This window comes from Miscanthus floridulus, chromosome 6 (assembly GCF_019320115.1).
Source record: "Miscanthus floridulus cultivar M001 chromosome 6, ASM1932011v1, whole genome shotgun sequence".
In the NCBI taxonomy this organism is placed as follows: Eukaryota; Viridiplantae; Streptophyta; class Magnoliopsida; order Poales; family Poaceae; genus Miscanthus; species Miscanthus floridulus.
The window spans coordinates 140210299-140233503 of record NC_089585.1 but is presented as its reverse complement, the minus strand read 5'-3'; the positions used below and the strand labels follow the sequence as shown (position 1 = coordinate 140233503).

General features: G+C 45.6%; 1 protein-coding gene and 1 long non-coding RNA gene across 3 annotated transcripts; both read right to left on the bottom strand.

The window, feature by feature from the left end:
- Window positions 1-10755: 10755 nt before the first annotated feature.
- Window positions 10756-12470, bottom strand: LOC136459919 (signal recognition particle subunit SRP54 2-like). The gene has a single exon (XM_066459767.1). It carries the CDS (start codon window positions 12331-12333, stop codon window positions 10879-10881), a length of 1455 nt encoding a protein of 484 aa, XP_066315864.1. The 5' UTR covers window positions 12334-12470; the 3' UTR covers window positions 10756-10878.
- Window positions 12471-12979: 509 nt separating this feature from the next.
- Window positions 12980-17441, bottom strand: LOC136459918 (uncharacterized). Of its 2 annotated transcripts, XR_010760280.1 has the most exons (6): window positions 16994-17441; window positions 16263-16359; window positions 16050-16184; window positions 15779-15841; window positions 13717-13802; window positions 12980-13069 (listed from the first exon to the last, which is right to left on the bottom strand). It is a non-coding gene; the product is annotated as an uncharacterized lncRNA (long non-coding RNA). The 2 variants fall into 2 exon arrangements; XR_010760279.1 differs by lacking the exons at window positions 12980-13069; window positions 13717-13802 and having other exon boundaries at window positions 15431-15841.
- Between the last annotated feature and the right edge of the window lie 5764 nt (window positions 17442-23205).

The following is a 23205-nucleotide window of genomic DNA, read 5'->3' as shown; positions in this document are numbered from 1 at the left end:
GAGACAACTTCCTGGATATTCTTGTAAAATATCCCCCCCCCCCCCATAAGTGATGATACAATTCTTTCTAGAATTTTTCGAGGAGTAACAGTTTTAAAATTGATTAAATCTGTAAAAATATTAACATTTATGATACTGAACAAATATCATATTAGATTAATTATAGAATTTTAATAGTATATATCCATTTAGAATCCTAAATACTAATGATATTTTTTTCAACTTAATTAAAATTAGAAAAGTTCGGCTCAACTCAAATCTAAAATTGTTTTTTTAATGAAGGCACTACCACCTTTTCAAACAGGATTTGGTTGTCTTTTTTCTACAATTACCGTGTACAGCATTCCAGATCGGGTGGTTATATGACACGAAATTGCTCTACATAGCTCCGATCAAAACAGGTAATACTATCACTGCTTGCCAATGAGAGACATACATTTGTAAAGTTCAGCTACAATTTGGCATTACCTTATTTCAGATATTCCAGCATCCGGGGGTACAGTCAGAAACATTACTGAAATCACTGCGTGACAGTGATGGGCAGATGAAAGTGAAAGAACGCAGTTGCATGCATACATGGGGGCATGGGGGCATACTGTTATTAGGGGAAATTGGCTACGGGACATCCAAAGTGACTTCTCTTTGCTAGCGGACATGTAAAATGAAACGATTTGCTGGTGGGCACTCTGCTTCTTTACAAATTTGCCGGTGAACACTCCGTCCAATAAAATATTAATTTCTGACTGTTGAGGAGAGAGAAAGGCGGTAAAATGTTCAATTTGCCCCTGCCCCTCTCTTCTAGCTTGGTCCGGCCATCTTGCATCGTGGCCAGAGACTGCAGCGAGGTGGCCGAGGCCCGAGGGCCGCGGCCTCCACAGAGATCGACGCCACGCGCTCGCCCTCCTTCTGCCCGCGACGAGGAGCCAAGACCAGACCCGCCAGTCGGCCCCGCGCGAGCGAGGTCAAACCCGCGACGCAGCAGACCGACGCCGCCAACGAAGAGCCCCGCTATGCTGCCTCGGCCCGCTTATGCACAAGATCAGACCTGTGGTCTCTACGGGGCGGACCCGTGCTGCCTGCGGTCCGAAGCTGCCGCCCACGCACGAGCGCGCATGCTACCTTGCTACGCAGCCGCTGCGGGCCGACTGGACCCGGAGGACCGAGTCCGGAGCGATGCGCCGCCAGGGTCCAGAACCCCGGCAACAGCGCTCTCGACGCTTCTCTCAGCGCCGGACCCGCCCGGACTCCTCTAGCACCGCCGTGCCAGGCTCCCCCGTGCGGCCCCGCTGCGCTCCTCCCTTCGACTGGCGCCGCGCCGCCCAGGCTCCTCCGCTCCGACAGCGCCAAGAAGGGCGTAGGGACGACGGGGAGGACTCGCGGGGCATGCGTGGGTCCGTCCGCGGCGGCGACTGTGCTCGCCGACGTGGTGGGGGCGGGTCTCATCGGCTGCGGTGGGGGAGGCTGCATGGACAGCGGGGAGGACTCGCGGGGCATGCGCGGCCAGGGGAGCTAGCGGATGGGTCCGTCCGTGGTGGCAGCAGTGCTCGCTAGCGTGGTGGGGGCGAGACCGGTTGCGGTGGGGGTGGGTCTCGTCGGCCGCGGTGGAGGACGCCGCAGGCGGGGAGGACTCGCAGGGCGTGTGTGGCGCGGTTGGGGCAGGGGTCGCGCGGCCAGTTGGGACGACCTCTCTGGACGTAGTCTCGCTAGAGCTCATGGCCGGAGCTAGAGTGGCCATGGCGGGTGGGCGCGTGCTGGTGCGCCCGCGCCATGCTGTGGCCGTGACATGGGCGCTGCCACCCTGGCCATGGGCGCCTCCCAAGGAGACCAAGCTAGAAGAGAGGGGCAGGGGCAAATTGGACATTTTACCGCCCTTCTCTCTCCTCAGCAGTCAGAAATTAATATTTTATTGGGCGGAGTGTCCACCAGCAAATTTGTAAAGAAGCAGAGTGTCCACCAGCAAATCGCTTCATTTTACATGTCCGCTAGCAAAGAGGAGTCACTTTGGATGTCCCGTAGCCAATTTCCCCCTGTTATTATTACATCAACAGTCGCCTGAATGTCCTTCGGCTACGTTTGGAGAGTTGCTTAAACATCCTCCTCGAGACAGGCTGGATTGATACGCCTGCCAGTTTGCCACCCTTGTTTTGAACAGCACTAATCTCATGTCAGAAGTTCATATCACTGACTAAGAAGAAACATGAACTAGGCTAGTCTTATGACATGATACTGTGAAAATCCCTAGTTGGTGTCTCAATATAAACAAAAAGGAAACGTATTATTATTCAGTTTGCATGCATCCAATATACTCCTTACATTCTAAATTATAAGTCATTCTAAGAATCTTGGAGAGTCAAAGAATCTCAAGTTAAACCAAATTTATATGATAAAATAATAATATTTATAGTACCAACTAAGTATCATTAAATTCTTCATTAATTATATTTTCATAGTATACTTATTTGATGTTACAAATCTTTTTATTTTTTTCTATAATTTTAGTTAAACTTGAGATGTTTTGACTCTCCAAAATTCTTGGAATGACTTATAATTTGGAATGGAGGGAGTATTTTTTAACAAACCAGAAATACCGAGGTTATGTTGATGTTTGTTTACAGTACTGCGCTGCTGTCATCATTTCAAATATTTCTTTTGAAGGGTCGTCAACATTTCAAAATATAGAAGCACTCAGCCATGGAAGTTTGTGTGTGTATTATATATATACTAGTATATTGCGCGCGCCCTTGCGCGCGTCGACTGGGTGTGAAACATAGATGCTGAGGGAAAAGAAAAAATCCATGTTACAGGGCATATAGCAATCAATATTAGCTTAGTGGTAGTCTAAAAAAATAGAGACATAATTTTGGATGGTGCTACAATAGAATCTGGTGAGGCGATCTACCACATGTGTTTTCATGAATCACAATGAAAACTACCAATTATTAAAACAAACTATAAAGGAGGTAAGGGCTCAACTAATTCTTTTTTTGACTGTATCCATGATCAACCAATAAGTTTCTCCTCCTGCAAGATGCACACAGAAAATTGCTGAGGGGAAAGAAAAATTCCATGTTACAGGGCATAGCTGAACACTTCAAAGTCACAGTAATAAATCACAGCTATTGCTTCATGGTGTCTAACCTTTATGAACAATAATCAAGTAATCCGACATGATTGCTGTAAAAATTTGCATACCTGCGTGGGGGCTGGAGGGGTCAAGCTCATTTTCGCTGCAACACCAAACTTATTTTTGGCAGTCATAATAGGTCTTGAGCCTTGGAACCAGCAAATGAACTTAGCTTTTAGATAAGTGCAGTCAAGCTAATATTCGGAACACACTGAACAAAAACCAGAATATCAGTACCTGAAATGTTGAAGAAGAAAAAAGAGTGAACTAAGTCTTTTTTTGGACAGCATCCATGATCAACAAATAAGCTTCACCTTCTGCAAGCTACACGCAGAGAAAAGTTGTTTAGGGGAAAGAAAAATTCCATGTTATACTGAATAGCCAAAAAAAACAATGACAAAAGGCAGAGCTGATTTGATTCTCAAAATCCTGTGTGTACCATCGTAAATAATCAAATAGCATTACCTCAAAAAGACTAATCTGAGCATCAACATCAACTGTCAGATTTTCTGCAAGCCGGAGAAGTCGTCTCCTAAATTCTGGGAGGTTACCTAAGACAATTAGACTGAATGAGGCAAACAGAGAGGTATGACATACCACTGCTATGAATAGAAGTGTCGTAAAGAAGATACGAAAGTTTACACTCTGAACAACAAAAGACAATATAAACGTCAGCGCAGCGAAAGACTGGAAACAGTATACCTTCACAAAGTGTACCTTGATAATGACTCAACCTCTATTAACGCACAATCACTGCAAACCACAGGAACCTATATAGCAAGGACTCTCACCATGGATCTTTATTGATTCCAACATCTATTTTTCGTTGCATCTAATGTTGGCCAGCCAAATTAGGCGTACAAAGAAGCACTTTTTCCCCTGTAAAATACAGGCAAGAAGACGCAGGCCTAAGTTGATAAGGTGATCGCTTTGCTAAAAGGCACCATAGGCAGTAAGGTAGAAGGCTACATCGGTAAGCTGATCGCTCTTTAGAAGCTATTATTAGAAAGCAAAAGACAACATGAGCCATGCATCGTTGCTGCCACTTATATACAGGCAAACGCAACAGCAACTGATATTAGCTTAGTGGTACTCCAAAATACATTGCTAAGCTGACCGCTTTTTAGAAGCTATTATTAGAAAGCAAAAGATATCATGAGGCGCTGCACTGTTGCTGCAACCTATATACAGGCTAACCGCACAGCAACTGATATTAGCTTAGTGGTACTCCAAAAAAATATAGAGATAATTTTTGATGGTGCTATAATGGAATCTGGTGAGGTGATGTACCATTTGTCTTTTAGTAGATTACTTTGAAAAGTACCGATCAGTAAAAAAGAACTATAAAGGAGGTAAGTGCTGAAGCAATAGCTATCAGGTGTAAGCAAAATACATCATCCAATAATAACTTCTTTGCTAAGAAGGGACCCATCAGGAAGGAAATATCGCAATGTAGCTTGAAAATTTAAAAAGAGAAATAAGGTTACCAAAAGAAATAAGCCATTCAGGTGACTTATTGTTCTAACCATTATTTTATATTTTAGTACTGTTTAGGTAACTGTGCACATATAATATGAAATTAGCACAAGAGGTACAGTGAAGGAAGGTACGAAGCATACTAATCATGATATATGATATATTTGTTTGGGAACGGTAACATTTTTTTTATACTGGTGATAAGAAATCGTGCTTTGACCTTTTTTCAAGCTACAAAATCATGCAATGGTTACAATATCTTTTAAGTTGGCTACAAAATAAAAATTATTGCATGCTTAGAGAATTTTTTTACCTGAATCTGTGGCAGCAACAATTTTGATTTAGTACAACGCTGTCAGTCATGTGGATTGAACAAATAGCAGTCTAAGCATGAAACTATACAGATGAAGCATAGCATAAAATAAAAGATAGGGATAATGAAATTACAACCAGCACGAAGGAGAGAAGAGGCACAAAAAGGTATAGGACTAATGCCAAGGTGTACCAGGAGCGACAGCATTAGAAGCCATAATGGGTACTACGAAGGTCTCAATTGCCTAACAATTCACAAACTTGCTATGTTAGTGACAGAAGTATGAGGAAACAATTAAAACAGTGCAAATGTTTAGCTGAGGTATATCTAAACCAAAGTATTGACTGAACTAAAACAGCCACACATAATTAATTAGTTTTTAACACTAAAAGCTAGGCAAGTATACTTTTAGAATCCACAATGATGTTGGCAAATAACTGTGAAGGTGGCAACAGAACAAAAGGCGAAAAGTATGGATAGGAGATATGATAAGAACACTTTACCTTCTTGAAATGCAGAGGTGATAGGCAACCTCTGTGCAACCAGAAGAGCATGGTATCCACGTTACTGCTAGCTGGGAGGCAAGTTTCTTGCCTGGCATTGCTGTACAACCAGAATGCATGTGAACCTAAATGAAGCCAAGAAAGGAAGCAAACTAAACACCTGGCTCCAATCCCTCATCCACCTCTGGTTTAGTATCTCAGAACAACAACCTGACACATGATTTGAGGGATGTACCTGAAAGTAGTGCAAAGAAAATCTTCATATGACTATGAGTTTCCGTAGGATTGTACTCCCAATTAGGTGGGATCAATAGTTTTATTGCATAATACTATTATTGGTGTGTGGTAGAATACATAAATATTTTTCTGTTATTACATAAACGCGGGTGACAAATAATTAACTGTTTCATCCTATGACTCCAGACTAATCTGAAAAAAAATTAGAATCAAATAGTAGTAGTTTATACTTTCCCAATTTCATATATAAGGACACCATGTACAGCTATCTCTGTTTTCATTTTATCGAAAAGGTAAAGCGTGCCCAAAAACATAGCTTGTAGATCCGCGTCCTTAGGAAGCACGGTATATGAGGCTCTATGTAGGCGGCCTCTCTGAACACGAGCAACAGGGACTGGAACACAATTATCAATCGTCAAAGGAGAGCCGTTAAATACGCAAATTGTTAGCATTTGCACCACAAAATAACGTCGACCATGGGCTCATATGGATTCAAAAATTATCCGTGCCTTTCCCTTGTTCGTAACCTTAGAGTGCAACACACCTTATCTAAGTTGGCTTTACAGTAAACCACAAACTAAAAGCATAAAGGCCAGAGTACGACACTGTACTCCAACAAACACTAAGGGCTGTTGCTAATTAAGCACAACCATATCCAAATGGCCAACTCTAAATGGATACTTCATTGTATTGAACTAAAACTGGACATATATATTTGATAAAAAGTAAGATTGTTGCAGGTCCAGCATTGCAGTTTCATCTATTCTAGGAAAGCGAGATGCATATAGAATTTTAGCAAAATTGTTCGTTTAAAGGGAGGCTGTTTAGTACAACCAAACCGCAGCACTGAAGGCAAATGAAATTATATATCCATGTTCTAATGAAACCAAGCCATCCCAATGTGTATACCAGATCTATTCAGAAACCCTGTTAGGCCAAATAGGCAGTATCATCGGTACTGACTTGATATGAAACAACAGAGGTACAACATGGTACCTCTGTTTTCTTGGTTGCAGCAGTCCAACTGTAACTTAATTTGCGATGCGTAGAACAACCGAGCCAAAAACCTAAAATAGACTAAACAGGTGGCATCACATGTATTCAGGTAGAATGCATACCGGAAAATCAAAATAGGTCCATATTGTTCAGTTCATCAAGTTTTTTGTGCTAGAGTACAATAGGCTGGAGTGACTGCTGCGTATCTACTATGCTTGGCGGGGCGGGGGGGGATATATCTTAACAGCTTGGTTTTTCAACCTATCTGATGACAAAGCAAGAACACAGGTTTTTTTTGTATGTGCCATTATGCATTTGAGAGGCAGAGTTTGAATTCAAGGCCTACTATAAAAAGGCTATGAGTCTTCAATATTTGGATTGAAGAACTAAGGGGAAATATGTTTAACAAAATGCTGAAAAGAATCTCAGAACTCCTAAAACTCATCTACTTTGAAAGCTGAGGCAGGCCAACACAGACAAGAACCTCCATGCTAGGTTATAAAAAGAAAATTAGACACTTGGCAAAGCTTCGTTTAAAATGCAGGTGCTCTCTACACATTAAACCGCTTCCTGTTTCTTCCACATGGTACTGCCTATACATTTGAAGGTCTAGGTGTCCTATGAGTCATTTGCAAATGAATCAAAATTATGAAAAATGCTTAAAAAAATGCTGAAACGAATTTCAGAACTCTTTAATACTCATTCACCTCTAAACTGAGGAAGAGCAACACTGAAAAAATGCAGTCCATGTTAGGTTTAGGATAGCACCTGAAGTCTGGAATGTCAAGTAAAATTGTTGGCGGGACCTTGTTAGATAATTTGTGCAAAGTCTCCTTTCATTTTCATGGCGGTGCTTTCACTGCCAACACATAATAGAGGATGTTAGTAGCATTTTCCTGCTGAAAAAAAATACGCAGGTGATGTATCCAGTCCACAAAGCATTCAAATGCATTAAGAAACCTTAATATGCACGTTTTTTTTGGAATCCAATACGCATGTGTTGGAAATGTGTATAGTCGTTTAGGCCTGACCATACCACAATTCCAAGGAATACTATAATATGAAACAAAATATGGAAAGAAACAATGTGCTATAATCATTTTCTGTTAACATAAAGCAATTTGGCAGCTATAGGTAAGACATGGAGCAGAATCAAAAGGTCAGATAAATTTCCAACTCTCAGTAACCTTGAACTACTATCATGTGTCAGTAGGAATAACCAACATTATTGGCCACCTAGGATTGGTAAGATTGCCGGACCTGTTGTATGCGACTGTGTCATTAAGAACCGTTGCGAAGATATGAGGACAGGCAGGTAGATAGGGTTTCTTATAGCACAGGACGGGCATTAGCTCGTGCTAAACAGAGCCAAACTCCCAGAACTTTTTTCCCTGGGCCAGTTTGGAGGCATATTTGGGCAAACAAGGTCTATGCTGCGAGATGTGAGCTTCATCAAGATAGAGAAAGTGAGGGCAAGAGAGAGGAGAGCTGGGAGCTTACCTCGTCGTCCACGTAGCCGCCGCTGCTGTCATTGGCGAGCGTCTCCACGCGGAAGCAGGGCACCACCGCCAGGGGTGGGGTCGGCGCTGGGCGCTCGCGACCTCCAGCACGGACAGCTAGGGTTTCCTGTAGCAGTCGAGCACACACAGAGCAGAGGGAGGAGGCATCACCGAGGGGCAGCGACGCCTGCGGCCACCGGCTCGCCCGCTTGCGCCGCGCCGTGGCCAGGGACGGGCACCACAGGCCCGCGCCCTGGCAGCGCCTCGCTCCGTGAGCGGGCGGTGCGGGCACGGCCGGCACGGCGCGAGGCCAGGGGAAGAGGAGGAGAGGGACAGGAGGAGGAGGCCGGCCGCAGCCGCCGTGCCCGCCCGCGTCGTCGCCGCCCCTGTCCGCGTGGAGTTTGAGAGGGAGAGGGAGAGGGAGAGACCGACGGGTGAGGGAGAGAGGAAGGCCATGGAGATTGAGAGGGAGAGGGAGAGACCGACGGGTGAGGGAGAGAGGAAGCTGGGAGAAGAACCTGGAACGAGAAGCGGAAGCCCAAGTATATATTTGCCAGGCCGGATTCTGATGAGAAGCCAGGGAAGCCGAGACGAAGCAGCTGAGAAGCCGGATAAAGCAGGAGAAGCTGCCTCCGACGGAATCCGCTTCTTTTTTTTGGACCGTTGATCGGCAGATCGGACGGTTGCATGAATTTCGGGCGACGTGGACGGTGTTTCCTTCGGGAAACCACCTCCGGCTTGTATATATATATATATATATATATATATATATATATATATATATATATATATATATAACTACTATCCTGTAGCTAGCTATAAAATAACTTATTCTGTAGCCACTTTGAGTTACGATAATTACTATATTAATTTACGAGATTATAGTAACTCCTTCCTTACTAAGTGGTTTACTATAACGTTATGGTAAATATCCTTATGTGTTATAGTAACCCAACTATCGTAAATATGTATTGACATTATCGTAAATTAGTATATAAAATTATCGTAAATGGAGGTGGCTACGGATATTTACCATAACGTTATAGTAAACCACTTAGTAAGGAGTTACTATAATCTCGTAAATTAATATAGTAATTATCGTAATTCAAAGTGGTTACAGAATAAGTTATTTTGTAGCTAGCTACAGGGTAGTAGTTTTTTCTCTCTCTCTCTATAATATATATATATATATATATATATATATATAGTCTAAGATGCAGAATATACCTCTGAACCAAAGTAAAAAAAAGTCAAGTATATCACACAAACGTATAAGAAGGAAGGAAAATAAAGATAAATATTTTATAATTCCTTTTTCTCACCCATCAGATTGCATAGTTACTGTGTTCCCAATGTCAGCAAACTTGCGGCCTTCAAAGATCACGGGGGATTCTCTGTGTGCCATTAAAAAAGATCGCAATACTCTGTGTGTCTTTGAAAAAGTTCAGCCATTTTCAGCGTCACTACTCTAACTTTTTCGTGTCCTCCATGTCACTTCCATCAGTTTAGGCTCTAACGCCGTCAAACTGCAGGTGTGAAAAGACAAAAATACCCTTAAGTCTAAATATGTTATTAATTTTTTGAGCATCTTAACGACTTCAAATGAAAAAACTCAAAACTATAAAGTTGTAGATCTCGTCGAGATCTATAATTTTTATATAAAAAATATTTTTATTTAATTCTGCAAAAAAAATGATTTGATATGATTAATATATCTTAGAAAAATCATTTTTTTTTTGCGGAATTAAATAAAAATAATTTTTATATAAAAATTATAGATCTCGACGAGATCTACAACTTTCTAGTTTTGAATTTTTTCATTTGAAGTCATTAAGATGCTAAAAAAATTAATAACATATTTAGACTTAAAGGTATTTTCGTCTTTTCACATCTGCAGTTTGACGGCGTTAGAGCCCAAACTGACAGAAGTGGCATGGAGGACACAAAAAAGTTAGAGTAGTGACGCTGAAGACCGCTGAACTTTTCCAGATGCACATAGGACATTGCGATCTTTTTTAATGGCACACAGAGAATCGTGATCATGAAGTTGTGCTTCCCAGCAATCTGCAATTGAAAGCTAAGAATCCGCAATACCGAGTAAGCTATGCAGTAACCAGATGCAGAGTATAACTTCAGCAATTGGAACAGGATTACCCAAAACACCTCCAGTAATAATGAACAAAATAAAATCAAGCTAAAGAACCAAGTAGGGATTTTGCGTTTCAGTAATGGACAACCCATTCCGATTACACACAAGGGTACTATTTTTTTCGCGAGCGGGGTTTAGCCCGTATTTCATTAAGAAGTCAGGAGTTTAAACGTTACATATCGACACAATCTCACTAGCAAGACAAAGGCGAGATTGACCGTGCGATGAAGGAATCAGCAATATTAAAAAAAAAGGACTATACGGCCATACTGTTACACGACCAAAGACAAGGATCTCTAGTGGCCTACACGGCACTCTTGGCCGGCACGCGCAAGCTCCGCCTACTAGGGAAAAGCACGCGCATTGCCTCCTTCTTCGAGGGCGACAACGGTGGCGCAAACGCCTTTTGGAACTCTTCAAACGACGTCTCATCGGACAGTTCAGTTTCGACCTCAAAACCCGTCGGCACCTTTTACACGATAATAAGAGGACCAACATCTGATTTCTGACAGACAAAGTACAACTTCTAAATTCCAACTAGGCTATTAACACCCCTCCTGGGCTCCTGGGCTTGTCTTGTTTCAGCAAGACGTGTTGAATCTACGCTTTATATGTTTATTGATAGGTCTCTGTCTCTTGACGTGGGCAGGCGCGAATTTGCTCAACATTTTGGCCATTCGCTTGTGCTCCTCCAGCAGTTCCACTACTTGGCTGACGGGCCTGCCGGAGCCCCGAGCGACCCGGTTCATCCGTGACTGCTGCTGTTTCGTCATCATCATCTTCATCGGGTCGGCCCCATCAAGCTCTGCAGCACTCATGGAGTCCATCATCGTCATGTACCTCTTGATCTTGGCCTGCTGCCCTTCCTCCTCCTGCTTCCCCTTGTCTCCCAATAATCCAGCTGGTAGGAAGGAGACGAGATGCCTTAGAGGACCCGTGCTCTGCACTAACCGGAACAGACTGTACAGAGCCCTGAGAGTGAAAGTGAAGCTGTCTCCTTCAACCGTCGTCAGCTCGTGCAGAAGCTGCTCCAGTCTTTGTCCTTGATCAGGAGGCATGGGCATCGTCATGGCGTCCTCGATCTTGTCCATGAAGCCAGGCAAGTATCCCATGCCTAGCAGACGACTCACAAAGGACCTGGCGTCGAAGGCCTCCAGGTCTGCGATATGCTCCCCGGTGCCGATGAATATGACGGGGCTTTTTGTAGCTGCAACCGCGCTGAGCGCGCCGCCGCCCTTGGCGTGGCCGTCCATCTTGGTGACGATGACGGCGCCAACCTCGACGCTCTGCTTGAACGCCAGCGCCTGGTGGAACGCGGCCTGGCCGATGCTGGCGTCCATGACGAGCACCACCAGGTCCGGCCGCGTGGCCTCCGCGAGCTGACGCATCTCCTCCAGGAGAGCGGCCTCCTGGCTGTGGCGCCCGCTCGTGTCGACGACGATGAGGTCGCATCCCTCAGCAGCTTGGTCGTTCCTGAACCTGTCCACGCCCTCGACGGCGACCCTCACAGGGTCTGACTCCGTGTAGGATCCGTAGAAAGGGATGCCGGCCGCCTTGGCCGCGTTCTGCCTCAGCTGGTCCAGGGCGCCGGCCCGGAACGTGTCGGCGCACACCAGCGCGGGGCTGAACCCCGTCCGGCGGTGGTAGTCCGCGTACTTGACGCAGGTGGTGGTCTTGCCGGAGCCCTGCAGGCCGACGAACATGACCACGCTGGCGGGCTTCCTCCCTTTCCTTGGGACGAAGCAGGGCGGCTTCCCGCTCCCGGCCGCGGGGTCCAGCATCCTGCGCAGCTCGTCGACGACCGCATGCTTGATGGCGCGGCGCCTGTCGGTGCCGGCGGCGAGGGACTGGAGGCTGACGGCGCTCCTGATGCTGGCCTGCACGGCCCGGACCGTCTCGAAGCGGACATCGGCCTGCAGAAGCGCGCGCGAGACGTCGTTGAGGCAGTCCAGCACCACCTTGTCGTCCACCACCGTCGCCTTGGCCATCCGCGCCAGCGCGCCGACGAGGCTCTCTCCCAGCTGCGCCAGCACCATCTCGATCGGCGGCTCGGGTGATGGCGACGGGCGACGGACGAGTGGGGCGCGCGGTTCTCCGATCCGATCGATCCTCCGGCTCCGGATGAACCTCGATCACGTACGTCCTCACCAGCGGCGGCTAGTATGGACACAACACGACTACACGAGATATATATGATTGCTTGCGATGCGAGGTGATCGCGTGGCGTCGGATCGGAGTTGGGTGAAAGACCGACCTGAAAACGAGTCGGCTAATTCGATCTGTACCGACTCCGTACGTGTTGCCAGACTCTAGCGGACAACGGTCAGCACGTGCCTTGCCAATTGCCATCGAATCATACTCTGTGTTGACAACCAAGTTTGGCATATTTTTTATATTATTATTACATTGTGTGTTGATGGAACATAGTGCTCATACTAGCCGTATCGTAACAGGGACATTTTCCTCCATGTATTCAACAACATCTCAGCGGATTGCCAAATACGAATTTACATTTTAAGGCAAACGTAACCTTACATGAACAGAACACATTCGTGCTTCATCTTTACAATGAAGAAGACACACTGATCAGTAACTACACTGGCTATAACTTGTCTGTTCTTTTGTTGGATTGGAAACTGTGAACGATATCTTCTCGATTGTTTTGTTGGATTTTTGGATTCAAAGAAACAACAGCCGCCAATATGTGAGCATGCCCATCCTTGATTATTCAACTGTTAGCAGGAACGTCTTCTGCAACAACAACAAAGGCGCCTGAAATCAAGGAAACAAACGATTTGAGGAAGCATTCACTTGCACTTGATGTGTTGTAGAAAGCACTGAATTGACACGTAAAAAGGCAGCAATAAGTAAAATAATTCCAGTTACCTATAGTTCTGACATGCCATGCTTCAATGGCAACTTTAAAGTACTACCAGGGTCCAGGGAGGGAAGGTTGGCAATCAAATATTTGGTTGTGTATGTATCAGTACACACAGAATAGATTAATTTGAGGATCATGGCATGCCGTAGCACTGACATATACCAAAATATGAAGCGGCAATTATCTGATAATCATGAATGCCATTAGACAATCGTGCTCTGTTTGCCAAACTTTATCACTTCAGTGTAAGCCTGACTAAATGAACTTGCACAGCTCAATTAATATGTCGCAGAATTGCCTGCATGTTTATTTTATACATCCATATCAATTTTGCACATAGGTAAAGGATTTAGATTGGCTAATGATGAAAAAACAGAAGATATTGTCCTTGTGCTAAATAATTAGTTTCTCGGATCTACCAAGAACACCACCACCAAAAACAGCAATGTAAACATTTAAGAAACCTATTATTTATGCTTCATATCTAAAGCATACAAAATATAGCATAAATATCATTACAACAGAAAATAAGTAGTACCTGAACTGTTCTTCACCCAGGAGCCAGCAGAGATGGCTGGGAAGCTACAAATTAATCGGATCTGTAGGAGTTTGCCACCCAAACATCTGAAAAATGAAGAACCTTTACTTAGCGCAATAAAAAGATTATGCAAAGATGACAATCATATTGCTATACACGAGAGTAAACAGGGAAAGGTAAGCTTTAATGGGATGTAGAAGCATGGTTAGGTTGGGTATGGCGAATGGGGGTTGAATCGCTAGCAAACAATAAGGATGGACTGTAAAAAGGCAAACAATCATTTGCCACTTTCAGTCTAAGAATATCAGAGACAACAATGTATTATATAGGCAGGAATCAATGGTGAAATGACATGTAATCCAGGCCCATGCAGCAGGCTACATGATCCCGGTAGAAAAAAGTGCGAGTAGGTTATCTCAGCCATCACATATCTGTTGACAAATCCTTTATGTAGAGCCTACGGGATATGTATCACATTTGATTCATTTTTTAACTAACAGGTTGGCCTAATGTATCACATACACGCAGAGTGCTGTTGGACGGACTGAAATTTGACCTTGTGCTTATCGTCAGATGTTTTTTCAGAGATAAATGATGAAGAACTCATAACTGGAAAAGTGAATATTCTTTCAAACAGATTTATATGGCACATATAAACTAATTAATTTATTTAGCTCTGTCAATAATCTAACAGGACCATACAATTTATGTACTGCTGATTGCTACATATAGAAGCAGAAGGTCGAACAGCAAGAAATATAGCCATATTAAAATTATTAGCTCACTTAAAGACCATGTCATAATATATTATTTATCCAAATCCAAAGCAATTAAACAGTTTTGATTTAGTTTGGACTTTGGAGCAATGAAGCCCAGTTGGACGTGCATCAAGTATGACTTGAGGAAGAGTTACTGAAAGGTCTGAACCAGGGATCGCAACATAATATACTTCAAGTCAAACTAAAATAATTAGATAGGAATTACATAAGCTCACTCGGTTACCAAATTTTCAGCAGACAGGCGATCCTTGTAAAAAAAGTACACTTCAGATAGGAAATTAAGCATGCAAAGCTAGACAGATAGGTTGCACTGGTCAAGAACCATTAGCATTGGCATCCAATCACTAAAAAGGGGCGTACCCAGTGTAGAGAGCTCCCGCTCTGTGCGGGGTCTGGGGAAAGGTGTCAGTGGCAAGCCTTACCCTCGCCTGTGCAATGCGAGGAGACCGCGACTCGAACCCGGGACCTTCCGGTCACAGGCGGTAAGACTCTACCGCTTGCACCAGGCATCCAATCACTATTGGCTGAAAATTCTCTTGAAGCAGATATTAATTCTTTCAAATGTCCCCATGCTGCTAGTCTAATAGAAAAGGTGCAACCATCGGAAGATGAAAAAAAGGCAATTAACAACATATATTGACAAAAGACACAATGAGTTTATCAGCTTAAACTGGCATTTCATCAAACACGTAAAGACCAAGCATTAGCAGTGCAGGGAGCAAGGTATCAAAACCAACTTAGGTGTGGCGAGTGGCCTGGTCCACGGGCGGCAAGAACGGAGCAGCAAGTATGGCACGCGGTATCTGCGTTTTCTTTGGAAAGATGAGGAGGCCCTTGCCATGGCGGAAACAACAGGAAGGGGATTGGTGGAGCGCAGGAGCAGAACTCGGTGTTGTCCATGAAGGTCGGATGCATGCTTGAGGATGCCCGGCGCTGGCAAGCCTGTACTGGTCACTGGGAAGTGGAGGACGTCGTGGATGGTTGTGACAGTGGCGATAGGGACGTCGCAAGCTCATGGGTCATGGCGAGGCCGACCTTGGCGCAACCACCAAGTCGCTCCAAAGAGATGGATATCTGAACTAATTCTACCATTATAGTACTATGTCAAACCATATACAGCTAACACTAAAAAACCAGTACTAAAAGTTCAGATCCTTAACTTGGAGCATCAGCGGACATTGTTAACACTACACAATTTCTTGGACACAAAACATATAAGTGGCATTAATTTTTTTTTCAGTCCAGCTACATCTCTATTCCACTAAACTTTTGCAGACACTTACCATAGCTTCATGAGCAGTAAGCCTCTTGGCCAACATCAAACTTTCGAGCCTGAGCCAAAGTTCCTGACCAAAGACGAAGATGGTCAACTTTCATATTAACCTGGCCACAAGTCCACAACAGGTGCTCATAACCAGCAAACAACTATCAAAGCAGCAACTTGCTTCATCTAGTTCACTTAGTATTGACACTACAAGTAAACAAGTAAAAAACCTCTAAATCTATGCTGCAGAAGGGGAGAGAATCAAAGAAAAGCAGGGCTGCAGTCCCTACCCGAGCTGGTGCTTGGAGCTTGGTGAAGAACGGAAGGAGGAGCGCCGGCCTATCATGCTGCCATGAGCCCATGACAATACTAATGTACAATCCACTCCACCAAGAACAAGGTTAGCACTGACATGGCCCTGATACCTAACATAATGGCATAAGCGGGTCAGATATTGACACAATGACAAGAAAATTGTACATGTGACTGTGAGAGGAGCTCACCTGAAGAGGTGTGATTTCAACAGTGTAAGAGCAGTTATGACTCTTGATTCATGGCCCGTTGCATAACGGTGCAGCTGTAGCTGGGAGCTGAGCATGTCTGAAGTAAAAGAGGCAAATGTCAGTAAGGAATTCAACGGAAGAAATGAGAGTTTGAAAAGGGCATCAAGATTTTACTGTTGTGATCATCTAGCAATATATGTTTGGTGCCAAAAAGTGAATCTTCTCACAGTTCTTATCAGCAACTATAGCGCCCCCCCCCCCCCCCCCCCCCCCCTCAAAAAACTCCCTCACTTGCCCTTGTGCCTGCCCCAAGAACAACCCCATCCTAATAATAAAAGCATGGTTTAGTCAAATGTTAACATCAAATCGATATTGTGCATATGAAACAATAAACCTTCAAACACAATGCAAAGTTTTCGATAAAATTGTTAAGGCGAAATTATGGTTCATTAGATCTATTCAATCACAAGTTGATGCCAATCAGGATTCAATCAGGTGTTATTTTCCAGGTAATCATCTGAAGATAATATCTGCATTAGGATGAACCGATCAAAGAAGTTGTATTTATACCTTTTCCCCCAAGTTCATGGAAACCGTCGTCATATACAAAAGAAGGGGAGGGCAACCAAATTCGCATACACGGGTAGCGTCAACCAGCAGAAGACTTACTTGCCAAAAAATACTACCAAAATTCATCACCCAAATTCGCATACACGGGTAGGCGGCCGCACCTGAAAGACGAGGCCGACTACGGATGTAGCAGGAGGTTTTAGTGGAGGCGGCCGTCAAGGCGCGGGCAGCCGGGTGACGCTGACGTGCTGTTCATCGAGGGGCGCAGGGGTCGAACGGAGCGGAGCCATCAGGGCCCGACAGAGAGGCGGAGCGGAGCGGAGTGAATCACCGGCGCGGCGAGGGCATGGCCGCATGGCACACGGAGAGGAGGCATTGCAGGGGATGATGCCACCGGGCATTGGAGCGCATGATGCCACCGGAAAGAGGCGGCGACTGCGAGGCGGTGCCCGCCAGGCCGCCGCTGCCGCAGGGGAGGAGGAAGCGAGCGGTGGTGGCAGCAGGAGCAGTAGACCCTCGGCGAGGACAGAGAGACGGCGTCGTAGGGCCCACGGTCAGCCCTCTCTGTACACGAGGCTGACTGACGGGGCCCACCTGTCAACCACCTGCGCCCCGTCAGCGCTCCCCTCCCCTGAAATTATTTAAGCCTCGCCATCCCGCCCGCCCGCTCTCTCTCTCCTCTCCGGTTTTCCCCTCCTCGTCTCCTCGGAACGAGGAGCAAGAAACGCACACGACGCCGCACCAAGCCGGCAAGGCGGACCTCCTCCAGGCCGTGCATCTGCAGAGCCGCGACGAAGACGAGAAATGGCTGTGATTGAGATGTGCGACTGCGACGACCACCAGGGCTATGGGGACGGCGAGTCGTACGTCGTCGGCGTCGACGGCGACGGCCAGGGGGACGGCTTGGGAGCTCTGCGCCCGCTCCACTGCGTCTACCTCGTCGTCCTCCCCCATCCTTCCGATGCTCACCTTCACCTTCGGACGGACATAATGCTGCCGAGCGATGGATTGCCAAGAAAACCAAGAAGCGCTGCCGAGTCCGCCACGCCGCCGCGGCACAGCCACACGAAGACCGGTATGAACCGAGACGTCGTAGGCTACGGGGAAGAAGACGAGGAGAGCAACTTCGTCGGCTTCCTCTACCCCGCCGATGTGTTCTTGGAGCTCAGGGACGCCGGCGAGGAGACGACGGAGACGGGTATGAACCGCATCGTCGTCTGCTACGGGGAAGGCGACTCGGAGAGCACCTACGTCGTCAACTGCGTCGCCTTCGTCCACCCCGCCGATGTGTTCTTGGAGCTCCGGGACGACACCGGCGAGTTGCTCGGGCACGTGAGGTTTCTCTCGGAGTCGGAGGTCGGGTTCGGCGACGACGACGCCGGCGAGGAGTTGGTGCGCCCGCCGATCATCGCCGCGTGCCGGCACGGTGACGAGGAGGATTGGGTGGACGACGTGCCCGTGCCCCAAGAATTTAGCTGGGAGCACGTACTGGGATCGCCGATGCCGCAGATCGTACCTGGTAAGTTTTATACGGCCGGTACGGTACAACAAGCTCGATATGCGGTCGTGGATATGATCGTACAGATACGTGCGCACTGGTCGCCGCCACGGTCTGCCTGGAGGCACAGCACCGCCTCAGGTTCGAGCAGAAGTACGGGCGAGGAACATTTCCGTGCAGAGCTGCATCGCCCCGGAAGCTTCGTGTAGCCTGCCTCCGCGATGTATACTGGAACAGCTACACCGGCAAGTTCCGGAGGACGTGGGGTCCGGGGCAGGGCGCCTACATGGACCGGATGCTGACGAAGCTGAAGCAGCTCGGCGGTGCTCGCACCACAAACGCTCCACCACCGGCGCCATTCTTGCTCCCGCTCGCCGACTGGACGTGCTACAGCCACGACGAGTTCCTCACGCATCAGACAGCGGCACGCCTCATCTTTCAGCGGGGCCCATGCATCGGGTCCCTCTTCAGCATCCCGGGCTGCCGCCGCGAGGATCGGGAGATGCTCATCAAGATGGATCCGCGTCGTTTCGGCATGCACGCGCTGGTCTGCTATGCGTACCGGTACAGCAAGAGAGGGAAGAAGCTCCAGATTGAGGTGTTGGACAACCAATGGCCGATAGGCAAAACCAGGTGGGTAGACTTCGAAGAGTTCGATCATTTCTACGTACTCTATGTCTACCCTCTGCCGCCCCGCCACCTGCTGGAGCGCTCTCCTCCCTTGGTATACCCTTTGAGCGGCGTCGATCATGTAGCCTAAAAACATACAATGCATGATTATTTGTGTGCGTGGAATGGGTTCGGCCTGAACCTGATGGACAGCCAACGGCGACGAATTTAGTTTTTGCCTGTTGGCCTGACCCGATTACATACAGACCAATAGTGTTGCATCCCACTTCACTTCTACAGAATCAGTTTAGTGTCCGTTAGACAGTAGTCAGTAGTTGTATTCAATTATTACACGGCACTGCTGCCTGCAAAAGAATGCAGTTGATATAGTCTGATAAGCACACAGATCAAAGTGGTAAGGAGACGATCAATTCTAATTATCAGATCAGGAAGCAGACTCGAATCATCATCGGACCATTATGGGGAAGGATCATTATGATATGGCCATTTCCATAGGCATCAATGCTCGTATAAGCTATCCAGCAACAGCTTGTTGTCCAAGCCCCCAACCTACAAGAATTGGGGACGTCTCAATGAGAAAAACTAAAAAGGGAAGCAGTAGATGCTTAGAGAATGGGGAATAATTGGGGATGTTGTCAAGAACAGAGGGTTGTTGCTGCTACAATTTTATTTACCTGTTTGCTCTTTGCCAGCTGGTTGTTGTTACTGCGGCTAGGTGTTGGATTTATTATGGGCTAGGCCCATTTATATATCTAATAAATCAATAACTCTATGGCTTGTAATTGTGGGTATTATTATTTGTACTGGATTGGAAGTTAAAAGGACGTTGACTCAACTTAAATGATTGGAAGAGATCCGTCTAATTTGAGAAGTTGATAAACGGACAAGGGCGTGCCACGCGCGCGCGCGCGCCGCCGCCGCCGCCGCCGGCCGGGCCGGGGCGTGGCAGGCGGGCGGGCGTGGTGTCACGGTTCAGTTGTTCGATAGCTTTTCTCATCTCGTAACTCTGCGCGCACGGAGGAGCGAGAGGGCAGTGCCTCCGAAGCCCTTGTCGTTCGGGACCTTGCACGGGGGATCGGCAATTTGGTTTTTGGGGAGCGTCTACGCGACTGCCCAAGAGTCTTCGTCTTCTTCCCGATCACCGGCGTCTTCTTCGTCGAGGATTCTTCTCCTACCGCATGTCGACTTCAGAATCACGGACGGGAGGGTATGATCGTTTCATCTTCTCTGTCAAATATATGCTCCATGTATGTGCTTTATCGTTACAGTCATGTTGCTTCATATGTAGCCTTATGCTTGTTGCAAATCTGAGATGTATATCATGCCAGTTTCTCTCTGTTATGATTTATGAATCAAGTTCACATGTTTCTGTTTTTTATATGTTTCACATGATACATGATCTAGCATGTATTTTCACCATGGAGATAATCGATATCATGATTTCAATGATTAATATTTCTTTATATGTCATCATCATGCTGTTAAATTATGGAATTAAAATGACATGAAAATTGCCTATTATTCTAACATTCCAAAAACCTAATTATAGGCATTTTTCTATCAGAGGTTTTGCTGCTGTGTTAAAGCATGATCCTTTTGATGGTAAAAACTTCTTGGTTTGGAAAGCTAAGATGGAATTGTGGCTCACTGCAATGTCATGTTATCACATCTCTGATGGCAAACCTGCTAACTTGCCTCCTGAGGATGAGGCTAAGTTTAAGGTTGATGACAACCTCTTTCGAGGTGCAGTGATTAGCGCACTTGATCCAAAATTCCAGAAAAGCTATATCATCCTTCCTACAGGGAAAGAGCTGTGGGATGCACTTGTGGGAAAGTTTGGAGTTACCGATGCTGGTAGCGAGCTGTATCTCATGGAGCAGCTGTATGACTACAAGATGGTTGAGAACCGATCTGTAGTGGAACAGGCTCATGAGATTCAGGCACTAGCTAAGGAACTTGAGCTCTTTCCATGTGTCTTACCTGACAAGTTTGTGGCTGGCGGTATAATCGCCAAGTTACCACCTTCTTGGAAGGACTTTGCTACCTCACTCAAACATAAGAGACAGGAGTTCAATGTTGAAGAGCTCATTGGTACTCTTGATGTTGAGGAGAGAGCGAGAGCAAAAGACAATGGAAAGAGTGTTGAGACCTCTACTGCTAATGTGGTACAGAAGAGAAACTCTGGATTCCGCAAGTATAAAAAGAAGAAAAACCAGAACAAGCAAGAGAACACAACTAAGCCTGTTCAAACAGCACAGTTTAAAAAGAAGAACAACAACAAGAGAGATGGAGGCTGCTTTGTTTGTGGTAGTGAACAGCACTAGGCAAGTGAGTGTCCTGAGCGCAAGTTCAAGCAGGAAAAGAAATCAGCAAATGTTATCACTACTGATACTGGAGAAGGAGCAACTGGGTATGGTAATTCTTTACCATTTGTTCTTTTAGTATGTAATTCACCTGAGTGGTGGATGGATAGTGGTGCAAATATTCATGTGTGTGCTGATGTTTCTCTGTTTTCTTCCTACCAGGTCGAGAGGTCTGGCGCCTTGTTGATGGGAAATGGGTCGCGTGCTCATGTTCTTGGTGTTGGTACGGTTATTCTGAAGTTTACTTCGGGAAAGACGGTGCCATTGAAGAGCGTGCAGCATGTGCCCTCCATCAAGAAGAATCTTGTTAGTGCGTCTATGCTATGTCGAGATGGCTACAAAATTATTCTAGAGTCGAATAAATGTGTTGTGTCGAAACATGGTTCCTTTGTTGGTAAAGGATATGATTGCGGAGGCTTGTTTCACTTATCACTGCATGATGTGTGTAATAAAATGGTGAATTGTGTTAATATTTCTGATGAGTCGGATTTATGGCATTCATGTTTCTGTCATGCAAGTTTTGGCTGTCTTATGCGGTTAGTAAATCTAAATTTAATTCCTAAATTCAATTTGGTCAAAAAGTCTAAGTGTCATGTATGTGTTGAATCAAAACAACCCCGCAAGCCTCACAAGGCTGCTGAGGCGAGGAATTTAGCACCTCTAGAATTTGCCCATTCTAATTTGTGCGAAATGAATGGAATTTTGACTAAAGGCAGTAAAAGATACTTCCTCACGTTTATAGATGACTCCACCAGGTTTTGCTATGTGTATCTCTTAAAAACAAAAGATGAAGCGTTTAATTATTTTAAGACCTATAAAGCTGAAGTTGAGAACCAACTTGAGAGGAAAATAAAGCGGTTAAGGTCCGATCGAGGTGGAGAATATTTCTCTAATGTTTTCGATGATTTTTGTGTGGAACATGGTATTGTTCATGAGAGGACACCGCCATTCTCACCACAATCCAATGGGATTGATGAAAGGAAAAACCACACTCTAACAGAGTTAGTGAATGCCATGTTGAGTACAGCGGGATTATCTAAGGAATGGTGGGGTGAGGCGATTTTGACAGCATGTCATGTCCTGAACAGAGTTCCAACAAAGAACAAAGAGATCACACCATTTGAGGAATGGGAAAAGAGAAGATTAAATCTCTCATATTTGCGCACTTGGGGTTGCCTGGCTAAAGTAAACGTGCCAATCAACAAAAAGCGTAAACTTGGGCCTAAAACTGTTGATTGTATTTTCCTTGGTTATGCATTTCACAGTGTTGGTTATAGGTTCTTAATTATAAAATCTGAAGTTCCTGATATGTATGTTGATACAATCATGGAATCTAGAGACGCTACATTCTTTGAGAATGAATTTCCAATGAAGAATACACCTAGTGAAACAAGTCATGAGACTATAATTCCCCATGAACACGAACTGTCTATTCCAACAGATCATGCTGAAGATTCTCATGTGCACATCCCTGAGGAGGATGACACTATAGTCACTCGAAAGAGCAAGAGACAGAGGGTTGCAAAATCCTTTGGTGATGACTATTTAGTGTACCTTGTGGAAGACATACCAACCACCATTAGAGAGGCATATTCTTCTCCTGATGCTGACTTGTGGAAGGAAGCAGTAAGGAGTGAGATGGATTCTATTATGTCTAATGGAACTTGGGAGGTCGTTGACCGTCCTTATGGTTGTCAACCTATAGGTTGCAAATGGATTTTCAAGAAAAAGCTTAGGCCTGATGGTACAATTGAGAGGTACAAGGCAAGGCTTGTGGCCAAAGGATACACCCAAAAAGAGGGTGAAGATTTCTTTGATACCTATTCACCAGTTGCTCGATTGACTACAATTCGCACCTTAATTGCCGTGACTGCCTCTTATG

Excerpts from the sequence above, each read along its gene's own strand:
- LOC136459919 (XM_066459767.1), bottom strand. The coding sequence starts at position 12,333 with ATGGTGCTGGCGCAGCTGGGAGAGAGCCTCGTCGGCGCGCTGGCGCGG.